Consider the following 21,133-nt stretch of genomic DNA (forward strand, 5'->3'; position numbering starts at 1 on the left):
AATGCTAATATCTTCAAATTTAGTACAAAAATAACAACAGGGAGACAATTATTTACTCTCAATCCTCCTTAATATTTGGAGGGAAAACAAAGTCCAACGCTTAAAAAGAATTTTTTTAAAAAAAATCCCAAAAATAACAATAAACACCAACAACAAGCACTTTCTCCTTGCTGTAGAAAGCCTCTCTTAGGGTATGAATACTTTAAAAAAGATATAAATTGGGTGATTTAGAAATGGGGTGGCTGGTCTTAGTGTCCCTTTAAGGCTACAGTGTGGCTTGGAAAATTGTGATGCACCAGCCTCCCAGCTGCTCTTACCAGTCAAATGCAAAAGGCTGTTTGCGATCTTCTGGTGTCCAGCAGCCATCCAGAGGACCGTTGGGGTGATTCCAGGTGTTTTCCTGGACACTATGCGTAGGTGAGGGTGAAGATGTAACTTTGAAATGACTTTCAAGTTCACAAATACCCTGAGGTAAATTTTCTCAAGTGTTTAGGATATTTATACTGAAGTGATCTTACTACATTTATTGTGCCCCGATGCATCCAAGAAACATCACAGCTGAATATAGTGCTAGTAATTCTCTCTTGTAACTTCCCAGCAGGTGCTATTCAGATAGATTTTAAATCCAGACAAATAGCATGATGACCAGTAATATTATCTTCATTGTTATTTGATCCCTTTTAGAGTTGCTGGCCATCCCATCCTGAGTAATTAAATCCAATTGTTGATGTTTTGTGGGGTTTGGGGGCTAACTTTTCTTTTTGCTGAATGGACACCATTCAGGGAACAATTACAAGTTACAATATTTTGGGAGAACCAGAAAAACCCATTCCTGTCTACTTTCTCCTATAATCTCCTATTGCTCTTTGGGAATGCACTTTTACTCATATTTATTCTAAGTTAGAAGTGCCAAGTGTAGTAACATTTATGCATGGGAGAGTTTTTCCAATATCTATAATCATCTTGCTTGCCGTTTCATCACTTAAAAAAAACTGTTTATTATTTTTCAAGCGTGTCAAGCTGAGGTTTAAACAGTATGATGAGAAAGCCTTTCCAGAGCTCGCTGCATCATCAACATAGTTGCATATCACTAGGATTAAAAAGGGCAGGTGAACAATACTAGCGGCTGAACAAAATTTCTGCTATAATCGTAATTTTGTTCCTGCTCTGGACTACTGGAAACAATCAGATCATACAATTACCCTTGTTAGTTTGAATTAGAATTAAATTTGGGAAGGATTGATAGCTTAATTGGGCAGCCAAATTATCTTTTGCATAATATTTGAAAATTAGCAGTACTTAAATATTATAGATTTAATGGCAGAGAACACTGCAGGAACATACTGAACTCAATTATTTTCCCTAATCTATAGTTGCTTTCAGTTAGCAACTCTGTAACTGGTTCTTTTCACAGTAATTGGTTATTAAATGTTCTCCTTTCTGCTTTTTGGGTAATGACTGCAGTACCTTTTCGCCCCAGCTTTTAAAACAAAGAAAGGTTTTTTGAAACACCATTTAAATTGTTGTTTTAAAGTCACTAGTATCGGAGTGCAGTATCAGCAGTATACATTTTTAATGTGTTGTATGTTAGAGTAGCTTTTAGATTCTCTGAATAAATTATTCATTTAATCGCTCCTTATTTTCTAAAATCGCAGGAACTTACACATTGTCATCAACTGATCTTTCACTGAGATTTTAGAATGTCTTTCTAGTAATGTAACATAAAGATGACCTTGAGTCAATGACTGATGCTTACAAGTATTTGTCCATGCAGTTTTCAAAACGGATGTTTCATTCCTTCTTCTAGGGTGTTTATGATTTCCCAAAGTAACCCACTGCCCTAATACTCCATGGTGGTCTTCTATCCAAATAGTCACATGTATATGTAATTTCTCCTCTTAAAGTTCATACATTAAAAGTGCTAAACTTAGTTTTAGCTATAAAAATCCCTCCAAACATGACCAAGAATATATTTTAGGATTCCCTAAAGTGTATACGTTCACCTCCAGGAATCTCTTGAGCTGAGTGGTACAAACATATTGTTATAAATAAATATATTGTGAATTACCTCTGTTTCCTGTTTGGCCTTAGCACCTGCAGCAAATCCTTTTTCTGAAATAATCTTTCTTGGAGGGAAAGGAATAAACAAAAGAAAATACTTACATATTGTACTTGACAAAAAGTAAATAAAAGAGGTTACACTAAGTTCTTGTGTAGTTGTGTATGAAAGAAAACTGCAAGCCATTTTTGCCCCCCTTTTTTAAGAAAACAGAGTTTATCTCTCTCCTAAAATAACACACCATTGAGGAAAATAATTTAAAAAGCATTTGTTAGTTTTGTACCTGTTGCAGAAATGCAACAGAAGTCTTGGGCGGTTTACACCCTGAATAGGGGATGTAAGCATGAGGATACATTTGGCAACAAAGATTGTCCTGCTGACAATTATCAGGAACTTTGAAGCTATAATAATTTGGTTAAAAATAATCATCTTTAAGTTTGTTTTGTTTTTTGTTTTGTTTTTTGGGTATTCAGTTGTCTTCTTTACTTTATATATTTTGTTTTCTTTTCATTTTTATTTGTAAGCCTCCCAGAGATGCTATGGAGTTGGGTGGCCTCAAAATTGAAATAATAAATAGCTAATATACTTGAGAATTTAGGTGGCATTATTTCAAATTACTTGGTTCCTAGTGTGATAGTAAATCCAGAAGAGTATGTTTTCTTAAAAGAAATACTAAAAAGGACCAGAAGCAGTCAAAATTATACCACGTATAAAATTCAGTCTTAGACTCAGTTGGTGGTTTACGAGAGAACAATTTAGAGAAAGAAGCAAAGAAGTCAGAGAAAGTGCTCTGACTCTGGAAGGGAGAGAGATAAGAGTGAAATTATTGCTAGTTAAAAGTCAGAAGGAATGGCTTACAAGATATTCTTGTACCAAACTGGAGCTGTTAAATATTAGAGTAAGTAGACAGTCAAGCAAGAACAAAACAGCTATTTCTGATATATATATATATATATATAAAGTTTTTCAAATTCAGGTAAAAGTATATAAAACAAAACAAAAAAGATAGAAAGTAAAAAAAGAAAAAAGAAAGGGAATGAAAAGAAAACATACAGTTATGCCTTCTTCCCTTCTTTCTACCAAGTAATTATCATCTTATTCTTTTCCCCATCCTCTTTTTAATCCCCAAATCTAGAAATCATCAGTGTAATCCTTTCCTCTTTCAACAAAAAGTCCACATAAAGTTTCAAAAAGGACTTTTGTCATTTTTTTCTCTAAACAGACTGGTTAGCTTCACCATTTCTGCAAGTTCAGTTAATTTTATAATCCAATCTTCCACTGTAGGCATTTCATTGCTTTTCCAACTTTTTGCATACAATAATCTTGCCACACAAAACAGCTATTTCATAGACTCAGTGAATGTTAAAGAATTTTTCTTTGTAGTAAATTTTATTAGGTTTCAAGAAAAGAATAATAACTACAAAACAAAAAACTACAAAGAAAAAAAACCTTAAAAAGTGCAGAAACACAAGAGATTTTTTAATTTACCAAAGATGTGGCTTCTGACTTTAAACAGCAAGGATATACAAAAATTTCCATAATCAATCTCTTACTCTATATTAAACCAAAACACCACATTATTTCTATAAGTCATTCCACTTTATCACATAATAAGAATCACTAAGTACATTTAGTCCTCCCCCTTATATTAAAATAAAGAAAAAAAGGCTCATATAAACTTCCTAAACATCTTTCTCTCCTCCAAAAGATAAAACATATTTAATTATTCCCTTTCTACCACTATTTTATACATTTCTGTCTACTATAATAAGAATCAAATTAAAAAATACTGTACATAAGTTGTCTGCTATTATACTTACAACAATTTTAATAATCCCAATCTTAATAAACCCAAAAAACAAAGACAATTCAAAACAGTAATTCCATATCTTTTAAAAGGGAATAACATCAATCAAATCCTTAAAGCAAACCAAATAAGATTCTTTAACCCTAATACAAGAGTTTTAATAATTTTCATCATAATAGACCTAAAAAACAAAGCCAATTCAAAACAGTAAGTCCAAATCCTTAAAGGCAAATAGCATCAATCAAACCCTTAAAGCAAACCAGGTGAACATTCTTCAACCCTTATCCCACTTCAAAATAAACCAAAGCAGTTACATATCCCCAGTGTGCATAGAGCTTTCCTCTTGAAAGAATCAAACAGCCCAACTGCCCGCCTCATTGATTCCAGGTTCTTTTGATGGCATTCCACCAGGAAATCGATTTTACTTATGGCTAGCATATCACTCTCTCCCTTAGATTACTCCAACTCCATTATCCAATCTTTATCCAGCATCTCAATAAAAGTCCCAGTCTCTGTCAGGAAACCAGGCCAAGAACCACACTGAACCGGTATTCCAACTCCTAGTTCTCTATTATTCTCACCTTACAGACTTACTATTCGCATCTTGCCAGACTGAGGCTACTCAACCAACCTAAGGGAAAATAACCCAGAAGGGCTCTAGGGCGGAGCTACCTTGAACCTCTTAACCTTCCCATCAACAGAGCCTGGGCTGCGAAGTCTCTTATCAGTCTGGAATGCGTTCTCTCTCTGGGAACCAGCAGCAGTGCTGGAATCCACCACAATCTCACTCTTAAAAAAGACCTTTCTATCACTCTTAAATTCCTCAATTTTATCCACCGCATCCCCAACCTGATGGCACATTTTAGATCTCATATTTTCCACAATGTCCTGGATATCTTGCATAAAAGCTTGATAGAAGTCAGAAGAAATCTGTTTAAAATCCTGGTGAAGGTCAGAAAGAATCTGTTCGAAATTCTCCATATTTCACATAGTAGATTATGGCACCCTATAATAACAACTATATACTATATTACTAGAAATAACACAATATATAATATATTAATAATATATTATATATTATATATAATAATATATATTAATGTTATATTAATATAACATTAATATAAATAACATAATAATTATAGTATATAATTATTATGTTATTTATATTAATGTTATAAATATAAATATTAATACTATTAATACTATAAATAGAAGTCCAAGATATGGAAGAGTTCCAGAGTGTGTTTACATAAAGTGAGAGTGAGATAGCAGACAGTTCTCAAGGGAAAGTGAGAACAGAAAGCTGAGGGTTCAAATCAGCAGATTCAATATGTAGGAAAATGCTAATATCTTCAAATTTAGTACAAAAATAATAACAGGAAGACAATTGTTTACTCTCAATCTTTGGAATTTCCTTTGGAAGGAAAACAAAATCCAAAACTTAAAATATTTTTTTTTAAAAAGTAATCCCAAAAATAACATTAAGCACCAAGAGAACCAGCTTCTCCTCACTGTAGAAAGCCTCTCTTGGGGTACATATACTTTTTAAAAAATATAAATTGGTGATTTAGAAATGAGGTGGCCGGTCTTAGTGTCCCTTTAAGGCTACAGCACAGCTTGGAAATGGTGATGTCCCGGCCTCCTGGCTGCTCTTACCATTCGAGCGCAAAATTCTGTTTGCGATCTTCTGGCTGCAAGCAGCTGTCTGGAGGACAGATGAGATGATTCCAGGTATTCTCCTTGATCCAGAGAACGTTTCTGGGCTTCAGGAAAACCTGCCTGAGTCCAAAAAAAAGTTACCATGTTGTCAGCTCCGCCTGCTGAACCAGTGGGCACAGCCGTTCAGTCCGCCATTCCCACCGGAAGCCAATGTTAAAGAATTTCAATGATCTGAAAGAGTTAAATATTTCTAGGACATTGTTCAGGATTAATTTATTAAATTTATATCCCATATTTTTACTTTTAAAAACAACCCTTAAATGGAAATTGGTCAGAACAAAGAAAATAATGTTTCTGGAGGAGTAACATTTTGTGTGGCATGATTTAATATACGTATGACAGCAAGTACAAAAAAAGTTGTCAAATATCATTTAGGCAACTGCTAGACATGTTTTGATCTGAATAAAGGATGGTAAAGTTTCTGGATGGGCTGGTTCAAAGATTCTCCTCAAGATCATATTTCTCTGGGGAATTCCTTTCCTTCCTTTCCTTCCTATTATTAATGGTAGTCGTGAATTCCCAGTGAAGGATACCCGAAACAAATAACAAACCTCATGTTACCAGCAGTTCCAGCAGTTTCCTCCCATCGGTCCTGCCTTTTTGCAGATAAAATGGAACCCTTCGAGCTAAGCTAGTTGGAGAATGGCCAGTTAAAAAAAACTAACTGCAGCCATTCATGAAGAGAGCACTAGCACATCTGAACTTCTCTGTAATTGGATCATATTCCAGGTATATTGTAGTATCAAATGGCTAAATTGATTATGCTCCTTTTTCTTTTGTAGCTGCAGTATTGAAATATGAAAACAATGTTATGAATATCAGACAGTTTAATTGTTCTCCTCATCCATACTGGCTTCCAAATTTCATGGACGTTTTCACTTGGTCTTTGCCATTTGTGGGAGAAAAAGGTATGTAAATTGTTTTCCCAGTGATGTAAAAAGGGAAGAACTCTTCACTGAAAGGAAGGTTTTGGCCACCCAGGACATTTGGAGATGTTGGAAGTAGGTCAGGCATAAGAAGGAACTAAATGAAGGCAAAGTATCATGGTACAGTCAGCACCAGTACAGGAAGTCCTCGCTTAATGACTAATTGGCAGTCTCTGTTGCTGTTGTTAAGCAAAAATCGCAGGTCATTAAGCAAGGATGTTATGTGTCCATGACTTGCAACCTCCTGCTGGCTTCCCACAAGCAAAGTCTATGGAGAAGCCGGCTGGAAGTTGGAAGTCCTGGGCAGCTCACAGTCAGGCTGGAGGGCAAGTGAGTACTACAGAGTGAGGTGGGGGAGTGTTGCGGTGAGTGCCTGCAGGCTGGGGAGGGGGTGCTGCAGTGTAAGCACGTGTTATGGAATACAAGAATCCTGGGATCTCGTACTCTGTAGCAGAGCTCCTCAGGAGAAAAAGCAGCCAGAGCGACTTGCAATCTTTCCTGCTGGCTTCCCCACTGCCTTTGCTTGTGGGAAGCCAGCAAGGAAGGCTGCAAATAGTGATCACATGACTGCAGGACATTCAACCGTCGTAAGTATGAGCTGGTTGCCAAGTGCCCAGATCATGATCATGTGACTGCGGAGGTGGTGCAGCCAGAACTTCAAGGATCAGCTGTAAGCACCACTTGCTGAGCACCGTTGCAACTTCAAATGATCACTGAACAGATGGTTGTTAACTGAGGACTACCTGTATTCTTTACACATCTGTCTAGATCTCTCCATATCCCCAGAAGAGGGCCATTTACTATTCTCTAACTATGCAGCATCCTCCCCCACCCCCACAATGAATCCATTAGGCAAAGTATAAGAATTATTCATAAAATTGAGAATATCTACATCTGCTTAAAATGAGGACAAATAGATGTGGATTATACTGTAATGAAAGGTAAAGGGGAATTTCAGTTACAGATATTTTTAAGATGAAGTATGTTGGATGATTTTTTTCTGGCTTTAAAATCCTGTTCCAAGTCCCAGATCTGAAGATCATGAGAACTGTCAGTAATATGTATCAGGGTATTTCTGGTAGTGGTACATCTTTGGAGTTTGTTTCATAGCAGAACCTATGAAATTATTTCATTTTTTTAGTTTTTGCCATGATATAGACACATTTTTTTCAGAATCTTTAATATTTTGACTCAGCTAGATACTCTTGTATGAAATTTATTTTCTTTGTTGATTTCTACTATTTCTTGTTGGTATATGTGTATGGCATATGCAGATGATTGTTATAACCGGCTGGGTGATCCTGGGCCAGTCACTCTCTCTCTCAGCCCAACCCACCTCACAGGGTTGTTCTAGTGGGGAAAATAGGAAGGAGTATTAGGTATGTTCACCGCCTTGAGTTATTTATAAAAATAATAAAGGTGGGATAGAAAATAATAAATAAATAAATAAATGCTGCCTTTTTTTATGAAGTGTCTGGAATGATTTTGATTGGAATTTGAGTCTAAAAAAGACAATGGGTTGTGTCCAAGGCCATTACTTCTGTGTATGAAAATGCCATGGGCAGAGTTGAGCCTGTCACTGTACTGTTACTGCTATTACTACATAGTTACCACATCTTTTGATTTTAGTTCTTGGTTCCTATATACATATGAGATCTATTTCAGTAGACCCTGTTTACCTCCTCAGGAGCCACAGGCTTAAACTGTGGCTCCTGAGATACAGATAATTCCACAGTACTGGCAGTAGCAGCAATAGTAGTAGCTATTTATGGTTATTGTCCAGAATAACTCTATCAGAGGAAGTCTCTGTCACCTCAACTGAATCTGCCCAGCTGGCATCCAACTCCAACCATGAGCATTTTTATCCTCTAGATGCTTAGCAAATTCATTGCACTTATACTTACAAACCTTCTTTTGTGAAGAAAGGTTTGTAAGCTTACAAACAAAAGAAGATCTTCTGAAATTTCTTCACAAAAGAAGGTTTGTAAGTGTAGGTACAATGAATTTGCTAAGGAGTTCCTTAGTTAAATTATGATGGTGTGAGTTAAAAGAAGTATTTTGGAAACAGGGTGAGTAGATAGGTGAAATTAGCTAGGCAGTTATATTGTAGATGGGGAGGGGGAGATTCCTTGTCCTCTGCTGTTTTAATTTTTCATAATAATATTTCAGATGCTGCCTAATGATCAAGGTGAGGTGAAGTTGTTTTCCAATGCTTGTTATGAGGTGTGTGGTCGAAGTATTAGAGGATAACCCTACCTAGATAATTTTCCAACACAAACTTGGATTTCTACAGGAAAACAATTATATGGCAGGTGTATGTGGGTGCAAGGATAGGTAAATGGAAGTTTTGCAAATTGGGCTTTATAGTAAATGTAGGGAAATCTCACTTCAAGAGGTCAAGATACTGAAAAGGTTAAGGGCAATTTGCAGACCTATCCATCCAGGAGACAAGAGCAGTCTGGGAAAATCAGACATTGAGAAGCCAATCAGGAGGGTGCTTTTTCTTTCTCAGGTGGGTTTTTTTAAAAAAAAAAAAAAAAGAGGGGTAGTGTCCATTTTATTTTTGTCTTTTGGCATTTGCGTTTTATCCTTTGAGGCTGGCTAAAATCAAGGTGAAGATAGAGCTCCACTCAGCAGCAGCTGGGCTGGAATCTACTGAATATAAACTCCAAACTAGGATCATTTAAGCTAATTGCAGTATATAGTCAGTCTTGATTTTTTATAGATCAAGATTTGGGCTGTATGATTTTGTTCTATTCTAATGCATGTTTGTTTGTATGAATGTGAGATCCAGGAGTGAGGAAGTAGCTAGTCCCTGAGCTAATAAGGAAGTTACCCTCTTAGAAGAGAAATTTTCATTCCTTTTCCCTTTTTCGTCTTCCCAACTTTCTTGTAGATCTCCGACCTTATTATATATAACTTTATCTACACTGGGCTTAGACAAAGCCTGGAGTGAAGTAGAGCATATTTTTTTACCTTGATGTGCAAAGGGATAGATTTAACATCTCACACTTCTCCTACAATGTGCCTTTACCCTGACTTTAGCCAGCCTTGAAGGCTAAAACACAAATGCCAAAAGACAAAAATAATTCACTATCCCCAAATACTTTTGTTATATATTTATGCCTTCACTTTGCCCTCCATGGTATTGGTAGAGAGATTCAATAATATCACCTAGTCTCTAGGAAGATGGTTACATTTTGTGCCTTATCAATGGTGGTCAGAAATTGTTGAGTCTAAACATGATATGGGCATGCTAAGCTCCTACTGTGAATAGGCTGTTTTTCCCAGATACCAGAAGCTGTAGTAAGGGTACTGCATGGTTGTGAGAGGAGGGTTTGCAGACAAGCTACAATAACATATACGTGCTCCATTATATACTTACCGACCCATGTATATTTCTGTATATCAAATATCCAATTTCTTTTATATATTTGCACTCTTTTATAATCTTGTTGTATTTCAATTAGTTTGTGTGAAGTACTGGAACATTATAATAACATATTCTGCATAATTCAGCAGATGTATGACTTTTGAGCATTATAGCTTCTCTAAATATCATCTGCTCATGAACTTTAGTGTATCAAATTTCCATCAATTCTTACCTCGTTAAAAGGAACTGTGTAATGAATAGTAAGAATCCTAGATATATCGAAGTCTAATTTTGATCAGTATTCTAAAAAACATCTAGTTCCTGGGGTAAAACTCTACCACATATGAAAATAGCACTCATTGGTTAATTTTTTTTTTAATCCGTTTAGTCATGTCCAAGTTTTGGAGACTGCCTGGACAAGTCCCTGCAGTTTTCTTGGCAAGGTTTTTCAGAAGTGGTTTGTCATTGCCTCCTTCCTAGGGCTAAGAGAGAGTGACTGGCCCAAGCTCACCCAGATGGCTTTGTACCTAAGGGAGGACTAGAACTCAGGGTCTCCCAGTTTCTAGCCTGATGCCTTTACCACTACACCAAACTGTTTTTCCATTGGTTAATAATTATAAGTTAATATTATTTTTTTCCTGCCAAACTTTATCTTGTATGTTGTTTTCCAATTAGTCCTTTTAAAAAATGTTTCAAATTGTGCACCAGAGGAATCCTTTATTTATATACCTATCCATTCCTTGTTTATTTCCAATTTACTGTAGCTATTGAAAAACACATTTTAATCAATAAAAATCAATATTTTCCCAAAAGATTGAAATTCGTCTATAATCTTAATCACAAAATTATACAATTTCTTATTTACTTTTCTCCCAAAATACGATCTTTATTGCACATGCAGTTTCTAAGTTATACAGCTTATCTAACTAAAAATATGGGAATGTGACCAATAGCTGATTATAAGACCAGTGTATCCTGCCAATACACTGAGCAAGGAGCTGCAAATGGCTGAATTCCCTGCTGAAACAATATTTCATAGCAAAGCTAAATTTGTTGCTATGGAAAAATAAGAATTGTTTGAGAAATTGTTTTTGCTTAACTTCCAGTTATTCCAAGTAGGAATAATTTGATAAATAACTTTTAGGCTTACCTCTCTGTCCAGTCATGAAGCATTTTCAGAAGAGTAAAAGATTGTTGATTCACAAGACTTCCCTCCTTAAAGTATCCAATTAGCTTGCATTTATGGCCATCTAGAGTTGGGCTTTGCTAATTTCACAGCATGTTCATGTAGATAGAAATGCCTTCTTTGTCTGTTTAAATATTTATGATTACTTAGTTAAAATCTTATTTTCTGTAACTTGCAGTGCCCAGTTACCTCAACTTTGTGCCTAATGCATGAAAGAAAGGGAGAGAGGAGTGAGTAGCACAATTTAGTGGGAAACAAAACCTGACAAAGATTGTTTCAAGTTGAGCTGACTAATCAAGTTTTTTTGGAGGAAAAAGAGACATGGACTTTCCTCTATAGGAAAACACATTTTAATCAATAAAAATCAATAAGAAGGAATGAATCTGTATTTATTAAAAATGGGAGTTTTGTCTGTGCAGCACCCTTTCTATTGAACACTAAACAGTAATAGTAATCACTTATTAACCACCTAAGAATTTGGACCTAATTCTCTGTATGTTTGCACAAATTGCTAAAAATTCTGTGCGATTGTTATGTGCCAGGTGTAATTTTGTGCCGTGACTATAATTAACCATAGTACACTGAGAATCCTCTTTTGGATCCATCAGGTGACCAATTGTCTCACAGCTTCCATTTGGTTTTTCTAACAGTAACAGAGATGCTGGTCAACGTGCTGAACATTTGCTCAGATGATGAACTTGGAACAGAGGAAGATGGTTTTGATGGTAAGAAGCATTGTGTCTTGTGCCTTCTCTTCAGATAGTTTGCCATGATTAACGTTTGTGCTTGAAAATGTTTATTAATCCTAAGGAAAGCCATAGGGTGATCTTTAGGAGAAAGAGTCTAGATTTCATTTCATCCATGCTTCCCCAAATAATGTCCTTGCCAGATAATGTGTTTGCCCTTATGCATGGTTTGTACAGAAAGAATGAAAATAAAATGTTCTGTTTGCTTCTTTTCAAATCAAAATGGCATTTAATACTAAAATATCTTTTCTGCAACTATGCTGCGCATTGCAAGATTTCTAAGTACAGAAGATCATGCTATGTAGAATTTATAAATTCAGTGTATAATTTATGTGGACAGGATATAATGAGAAATTCAAGAAGTTAAGTCTGATGTTCAGAATCTTTAGGTTTTCTGGATGGCCATACTAATGATGCTAGGCCAACCTTCTCTAATTTTGTTCTTTCCAGTGGTATTGGGCTATGATGCCCATAATTCTCAATTCTCAGCTAATATGACTAATGTCCATGCTAGCTGGGAATTCTGTAAACTGAATTCCACAATATATGGAGACCACTAAAGTTCTGATACAATATGGTGTGGATTTTGGCATTTATGCAAAATATAAGTTTTAAACTAAGAAACACAGGGGATAACGTTTATTTCATGTAAATTGATGTGGCTTCTTTCTTTTCAAAGAGTTCAAACGTAAGATGTCCATCATCTAAATAATTTCAGAAATTATGGGAGAAATTAAATGTAATGAAAAAATATGTATCTTCTGAAGTTTTTATATGAGAAATACTAAATAAAGAAATAAATACAGAGAGTACCAGATTGGAGAAGGTTGTGCTAGGAATATTGTTCCTCTTTGAGCCTTTGCATCTCATAAGATTGGAAGAGAAAATTCCATTTATACCACCTATGGGAACAGAATATCATCATCTACAAATACACTGTGACCCGATTCACACATTTCATTGGCCATGGCTTTTTTTTAACCATGTTTCACTGAATTAATCTCAGTTGGGTCGTTCACACAATAGATTAAATAATAAATATGGTTCATAAATAACATTATTTCATGTTCCACACTAAGCCAAAAGCAATATATATAAAGAGAAATGGCAATTCAGGAATCAGAGTGTAGAAAACCTTTTGGAAATATGGGGTAAAAATAAAAGGAGAGAGAAACAAAAGGGATACTACTGTGGGAGTTTATTATAACTACCTGAGTAGAAAGAAGATACAGCTCTTCTGAGAATCTAATTCTACCAAGAGTCAGAGGGCCTATAAATTCTTGTCCTCTCTTGCTTTCATTATTTGTCAGAAAGTGGAAGAACTGTTCTATTCTGAACTAAATTTGCACCAACAGGGAAGGATTGGTTGAAGAACTGAATGGGGCTAGCACCTTAAGGGAAAGTTATCATGTTACCCTTGAATATGTAATATCCAGAGGAGGAGCACCTGAGAAAGTCAGACCTGCACACTGGCCTTCAGAAGTGTGATGTTTGATGAACTCAGAAGGAAAATAGGTCATATTCAGTGTCTACAAATGCTTAAGGAGAAAAGTGTCCAGAAAAGGTGCTGAAGATGTACTGTAATTGCAAACAATCCCCACAAGAAATAAAATGAGATAAATTAAAGAGGCTAGCACGGATACATGAAGAACTCTCTAAAATGCTGAAGAGAAAAAGTGACATATAGGAAATGGAAAGACAGAACATAAAACAAGAATACAAGGTAGTGTCCTGAAACTGAGTCAGAAAAGGTCAGAATGAGCTGAGGCTTGTGAGAGATCCCAAAAACAACAAAAAAGGGTTCTTTGGGTATGTTAGAAATAAAAAAGAAAGCCAAAGGGATTGTTGATCCATAGTGAGAAGAAAGTGGTGAAGCAATAATGTGTGATGGTGAGACAGTGGAATTTCTTCATTCCTATTTTTCATGTCTTCTCTAGGAAGGGAACCATAGTGGATCATAGTTATGTGACCAGGGAAAAGAGGTAACTGCAGCTTAGGCTAAAAAAGGAGGCGGTAAGAGGGAATGCAGTTTATTTCAATGAATTCAAGATTCCAAGGCTCAGTAGATTACATCTAAGAGTGCTGAAAGAACTAGTAGAGATTATTCCAGAACCAGTATTCTCTGAGAACTCCTAGAGGACTGATGAGATCCCAGAAATGTGGAGGAGAGCAAATATCTCCATTTTTAAAAGGTGGAAGGCAGACCTGGGAAACTGCAGATCTGCTAGCTTGATGTCCATACTGGACAAGGTCTCAGATTATCTAACAGCATATGTATGAAGACTTGAATAGGCAGGCTACAATTAAAAGGAACCAGCATGAGTTTGTCACAAATGAACCATGCAAACTAACTTTATCTCCTTTGATAGAGTTACTAGCTTAGTAGATCAGGGAATGCCACAGACATAGTCATAGTTTACCTGGACCTCAGTAAAGACTTGGGCAGAGGGCTTCATGATATTCTCTTTCATAAAATGGTAAAAATATGGGCTAAATAATACTGCTGTTAGATGGATTCACAATTGGCTGAATAATTGCAGCCAAAGAGTGTTCATGAATGGCTCCACTTCAGCTTGGAGGCAGAATCAAATGGAGCACCGCAGAGCTCTGTCCCTGGCCATGTGCTCTTCAGCACTTTTTACCAATAACTTGGACAAGGGAATTAAAAGTACACTTAAAAGGTTTGTAGATGACACAAAACTGGGAAGTTGTCTAATATTTTAGAGGAGACAAAGAATATTCAAAAACAAAAGAGCTTGAGGATTGGGCTGTAATGAATAGGATGGAATTTAATCTGGAAAAGTGTAATGTTTTGCATCTGCATAGAAGAAAAATAAGACACAACCATATGATAGGATATACCTGGCTTGGCAGTAGTACATGGGAAAGGGGTCTGAGTATCCCTGCCAACTACAACTTAAACATAATCCAGCAGTATGATGCAATTGCTATTCTCCCCCATGGTTAGACCCCATGTGGAATACTCCATAGAGTTCTGGGCACCACAGTTCAAAAAAGAGAGTTCCGATTGGAACAAGTTTGGAAGATGGCTACCAAGACAATAGTGACTCTGGAAACTAAAACTTACGAGCACCAATTAAAGGATATATTTCTGTTCAGGATACAGAAAGACAACTGAGGGAAGATATGATACTAGTCTTCAGATATCTGGAGGTTGTTACCCGAAGAGGCAGTAGAGTTAGTTTCTGTTGCTGCAGGGGGCAGGACCAGAACCAATGGGTTAAAACTACAAGGAAGCAGTGTTAGTCCAGCATCACCTCACTAAAGGTTTTCAAATAGAGACTCGGTGTCAGAGATTCCCTCGTGGATCTTGCACTGAACAGGAGGTTGAACAGATGTCCTCTATGGTGTTGTACGATTCTATGATTCTATGAAACAAACCACAGTATGTCTTAGCACGTTGTATGAATCAGGCCAGGATATATCCACATACACTTGATCTAGTTCAATGAAGCTCAACAAATGAACAAGACAGTACATGGCACATAATGCATAGAGGATTTATTTAACCTAATTTAGAGGAAAAGTTCCTTCCTGGACCTGTATATTAATATTATCATGTATGGGATTCAGGTAAACACATGGGTGTGGCCATCGTGAATATTAAAACTGTTAGGCAATATTGTATGTGATTGGAATATCTTGACTATTAGCCATGGTACCATGATAAGTTTCTTCCAAGGGGAAAAAACTGTCTAAATTCAAGAGAGTATTTTTAGCATTTTGAATGTACCATCATTCAAAATAATAAATCAGTTTTTGTGATTTGCCGCTTCTGGTTCTAAAACAGCCAGTTGTCATATGCTCTTCACATTTAAAACTTACTGCTACAATAAAATATTATTTAAAATTACAGGAGCAAAAGAACACAGGGTTGTGTACATCTGTTCAGAATTTCAGATAGTCATTCTCTAAAAGTATAGAATACTAGCTTCTTTCCTTCAAATGTTCTGCAGGAAGTAATTGCTCAGGTATTCAACCACTAGTTTTTACAGTCTTAACACACACCATTTTGTGCTGCAGCTTCCCTTCTAACTGCTTTTCTCTGACAGAAGCTATCCCTTGGATGATAATAGAATGGATATATACATTCATACTGAATTTGAACATTGGAAGCCAGGTTTTAAGGCAGCAAATACGTTTCAATATTACTGCTTCAAAACAAACATAATATTGAATCCTTAATGAAGCAAGAATTACTGAGTTGCAAAGACAGAATTCAATATTTTTCTTCTTCCTACAAATTCCCATATAATCCCTGAGAGGAATCCTCAAATTTTGATTTGATTTGCCTTACTTCATGTGTAAGCAGTAGTTTTCTTCTGAGGAGTGGACTTCTAAAACCAACACTTTCAGACTGTAAAGGATATAAGTGGCATGGCCAGTAGCATCACAGGATGGAATAAGCTGAAATAATCAGCATACCAGGGGCAGGAATGGGAATTGTGTTTCTTTTAATGAAAAATAAATCTGTCAGGCCTTGCAATGAATAAATATACCAATTTTAGACCCTTTCCCTATGCAAAGAATCATGTCATCAAGTTTCAACAGTATAGTCTTGGGATTGTCTGGAGATTGCAAAAATAGACCCAGGGAGACCTTACTTTGACAGCCATCTGTGGTTGCCACCAACACACATTGATATATTTAGAGACTGTTATGAAATTAAGTTTATTTTTCTTTCCTTGGGTCCTCTTGAGGAAAAAAAATAGTTTTCTACCATTTGTGAAGAAGGTGAGAAACAGTTGCTGTAATTTTTTTGTACTCTTCGTTTGCTAAGATAGTTGGTGAATGACGTGCTCCTGGTGCATGCCTAAAAAGCAGTTCCCATTGCTTCTGGTTAGCTGGCAAAACAACCTATATTACTCTGCTCCCATTAAATTGTTCCAGTTGATTATTTGACTGTAATTCTTTAGGGGGAGAATTACAGTAATCCAAGTAATGTATTTGAATTAATATATTTTGATAAGTTTAGGTACCACCATACTTTCAAGGAGTCAGGATGATTGTATAGCAGTAAAAACTAAATAACAGGTTGGTACCAAAACAGTTATAAGACAGGCTAGGTCCACCATGTGCACCATGGGCTCATTGGAATAGAATGGTTTTAACCACTGTATCAAAGACAAGTAAAGTGAGAGCTCCAAATATCTCGTGGGCCACAGTGATCCATAAGATGGGGGCTGCTCCTGAGAAGGCATACATCTAAGACCCCACTCCATTCATCTCACAAGAGATGGAGAATTCAAGAATCCCTCTTGGAATAAAGGTTCCTACTGAATCTAGGTCGGAGAGACAGTCCTATAAGTATATTGGTGTTGGGCCATGTAGGGTTTTATAGATTTAAACCAGCCCTTTGAATTGGAATCACAAGCCTATCAGCAGCTTAGTGCAACAGCTGATAAGATGCTACCAAATCAGTCCCTCTCTGGTAATAGCCAAACCTCTTACATTTTGCATGAATACATTTTCAAAGGCAATCACATATAAAGTGCATTGCACTAGTCTAAATTCAAGTTGATGATATCATGAGTCACTTTTGGTCCACAGGTAGCAAACCAGCCAGAGCTCCTAATGCTCAGGTACAGGCCACAAATCCTAGAAGTCTCCACAGTTGCAATTGACTTTTATGGGGGGAGTGAGATCAAGCCAGATCAGTCGCCTATATACAACAACTCCATTTTGGAGAGGTTTATCCACTCAGACCTTCACAGCTTTCAGGCACTGGATCAGGACTACCACACCCTCTCCAGCTTGACCTTGGATGGTGATGTAAGCTCGGTATCATCAGCATATTAATGATACCTTACCCCAAACTATTGGATGACCTCCCCTAGTAGTTTCATGTACATGTTGAATAGCAATGTGTAATCCCACACTGGAGTAACAAAGGTCTCAACCATTCTAAGTGGAAATACCATAAAATGTAAAATAAACCCCTGTGACATACAATCACAGCTATATTTCCTTTCTGTGTAATGCTCATGGCCCTTCATATTAGCCTAAAAAAAGCTTTTGTATGTTTATGACCTACTGCTTGGTAAGTCTTTTAAAATGATTCAGTTATTATTGAATATTGTACTTTCCTAATGAAAAATGGCTATTATTTTCTCTCCCTCTCATTTTCAGAGAGAGTAGTCAGCAGTTTGAGATCATTATTATCCCTCTAATATACAAGAAACCAATTTTGGATGCTTTCTTAAATCACAGTATCTTGCTTGTTTGTTTTTTTAATTAAACTTTTAAGAGTAATAAATAACACTTTCTGAAAGGATGGAGACATGTTCAACATGCAAGGGTAATAATCCTGGAGAATTTCAGATATTTTTGCTTCAGCTCCATATTTGTGGCCATCATATTGGATAGTCCTGATGAGAGTAGTGTAATGACACATTCGAAAGGTATCGGATTGCTTATCGCTGCCCATGTATTATCATATATATATCATGTTTGTTACAGCCCTAAGGCCAGATACAATCAAAATATATAATAGTAACATATATTATATATGTGTGTGTGTGTGTTTGTTACATACATACATAAAACAAAAAACAATTAGTATGATATGATCAAAAATTAGTTAAGAATAAAAAAACTAAAATAAAAATAAAATACTGTGTTAAGAAATTCTAAACCGAAATAATGGTATGGTGTATTGTGCAGATGGTAGCACAAAACTGGGCAACCTGGGAGGATATTTTCAGGTCCTTGTCTGAAAGAAGTAACATTTGGACTCCCTCTTGGACTCTCACTGTATGTCACCAGTACAACTTGCTAGCTCACCTAATAACTTCAAGGGAAATTAAAATAAGTTTAAAAATAAGATACAAAATCAGAATTTGGAGAGGCTCCCATGGGAAAATACAATGGAGCTTATGGCAGAGCAATGTCTTCTTACAGCTCAACCTGTTATCTCACTATTTGAGCACCTGTCAGCTATAAAATATTACTTAGATCTGCTGAAAAAAGACTTTGAGGCTTCCATTCAAAAATCCGCAGCCAGACCTGCCTCCTCCATTAAAACTAATGCAGAAGCTCTGGCAAAGCAAGACATTCCTGGTATGTGCTCTGATAGAAAGGGCAAGTCGTTAAAGTAAAACAAACTGACAGAAGTGCAACAACCAAATGACTGTACTAATAAATCCCTACTCTCTGATAAGGTAAAGAGTGGTGGTCTTATACAGTCTATACGCCTCTCTGGATACAAAAGAGGAAATTCCCTGCAAGCAAAACCATTTACTTCAGACACAGCAGATTGCTCTTTGTATCTCCCTGAATAGTCTCAATACTGGACATGGGTATTCTAGGAGAGCAATCAAAACCTCTTTAGAGCAACTTCTGCACTGTCACTACAGACAGATAGATTTATGTGCTATTGAATGGCTTCCTACTGTACAAAACTGAAAATGGATTTTGCTATATTTTAATCAGTCTACTATTCCACTAACACTATTTAAGATGAGACCATAGTTAGCATCATTTCAAATTTTCCCCATCAGTTTTTCTGCCACCTATTTGTACTGACTTAACTTTTTTTTTTTTGGTAGTTTATATGGAGAAAGTTTCCTATGAAGTACAGTAAACCAAAGCCAAATAAGATGCAGTACAGGTAGTCCTTGTTTAGCGGCCACAACTGGGACCTGCAACTCGACCACTAAGTGATGAGGTCACTAAGTGGAAAATCACATGACCGTGAATGTGCTTATTTTACTATTGCTCTCCTTTTTCCCCACTTCCCTGTCCTTTGGAATATTCACTCTGGTGCTAGTATAACTATCAGGAAGGGAATTAATGTTTGTATTTATATTCATTGAAGAGGAAGGGATTACAAGAGAGTAAAAGGCACACAGTGGGGAATACACATCGAAAGGAATGAGTTGGTACTGGCTGATGGCCTAGTGTGCTTGGGGCTGGAAGCTGCAAGCATGCTAGGCAAACAGCCAATATATTCCCCATTGTGTGCCTGCTTACTCTCTTGTAATTCCTTTCTCTCCAATCTCTCCAATCTGCGGGGGGGAGAAAAAAAGAGGAAAATGACACCAAATCCCAAGGTGCAGTCTTGTTTTACTTTGGTAAATTATATTTCAATTACTTCTTTTAAAAATAAAAAACATTGATAGCTGCTCATTTATACCAGTCTAGCCAGATAATGTTGAGTATCTGGCTTCTGAACCAAATCTATAATAAAAGTTTAATTCTCTGAATACTTAAATTTTTTATCTGTCTCATTTTCTTGGCCATCCTTCCACAGCATCCTTTTCCTTCAAAGGAAGACAAATTTCTCATTTCAAGTTCTCATTTATAGTCAAATAATAAGCCTTTTGTTTTGCCTCCTAATCCTGCTTTTTGACTAAAGAATTGGCCTTGTAAGTATTCAGATTTGCTGAATATGTTTCTGGCAAAACCAAACCAAAGAATAAATTGTATTTTTCACCTTGCTGCTTCCCTAGCTACTGCTTTTATTCATCTCATTTGCTCGTATTGCTATTTTATCTAATTGACCTTGGCCACCCATATTATTTGGTTTATAGATACTTGTGATGTCATCACACAGGAGGTCATGGTGTTATCAACAAAATCATGTGTTTTGACTAACTAATCAGATAAACATACAAGTGAGACAGCATGAAAATAAAGAAGAGATAAAAATTTCAGAGATGCAGCTCTTATTGAAATAATAACTTCACAAATTGCTAATAGAAGGGGCTTTGCATGAAAATTAAATAGCTTTTGACTTAGCTCTAAGAATACTTAATGTCAAGGAGATTATAAAAAATAGAAGAGTGAATGAATGAATATCTTTATTACGGTCTTTGACAGCCTTTACAATAAAAAAATAGTTTAATCCAACAATTCATTATCAGAAAAAAGGAAAACAATAAAACAGTGAAACAGTATATCTAATTAAAAGTTTTGAGTTATTGTATAACTTGATAAAAATATTTGGCCACCCGGTGTGTGAGTGTAGAGTTAGCATCCCTTAAAAAATAAATAAGCGTAAAATCTATCAGTGTGACCCTTCAATTTTGAGATGCCGGTTCTTCTGGACTCACGACTCAGAGCACGTCTTGTGGCATCATAAAAAGGACACCATACGAGGACATGGGCAAGAGTTTCTACCTCCCTGGATCCACAAGGGCAAAGTCTCTGTGAATAAGGAGTCCCATGAAACCTTCCTGCCAGCAGTGCTGAAGGGAGGGCATCAAAGTGGGCTCTGGAAAAGGCCCATCTATATCTACTTAAGGTTAGATTGTATAGATACCCTGCAGTAGAGGGTTTGTGGCTATCTAGAA

The 21,133-nt window shown here is 36.4% G+C and overlaps 1 protein-coding gene across 3 annotated transcripts in view; it reads left to right on the top strand.

Moving 5' to 3' along the window:
* PPP3CA (protein phosphatase 3 catalytic subunit alpha) overlaps window positions 1-21,133 on the top strand; it is a 207,016-nt gene that overhangs the window by 160,319 nt on the left and 25,564 nt on the right. For all 3 annotated transcript variants that reach the window (XM_063310446.1, XM_063310447.1, XM_063310448.1), the window contains exons 9-10: window positions 6,371-6,496; window positions 11,724-11,798. In XM_063310446.1, the coding sequence (XP_063166516.1) occupies window positions 6,371-6,496; window positions 11,724-11,798 (201 nt within the window). The remainder of the gene's footprint in view (window positions 1-6,370; window positions 6,497-11,723; window positions 11,799-21,133) is intronic.

This window comes from Candoia aspera, chromosome 8 (assembly GCF_035149785.1).
Source record: "Candoia aspera isolate rCanAsp1 chromosome 8, rCanAsp1.hap2, whole genome shotgun sequence".
NCBI classification, from domain to species: Eukaryota; Metazoa; Chordata; class Lepidosauria; order Squamata; family Boidae; genus Candoia; species Candoia aspera.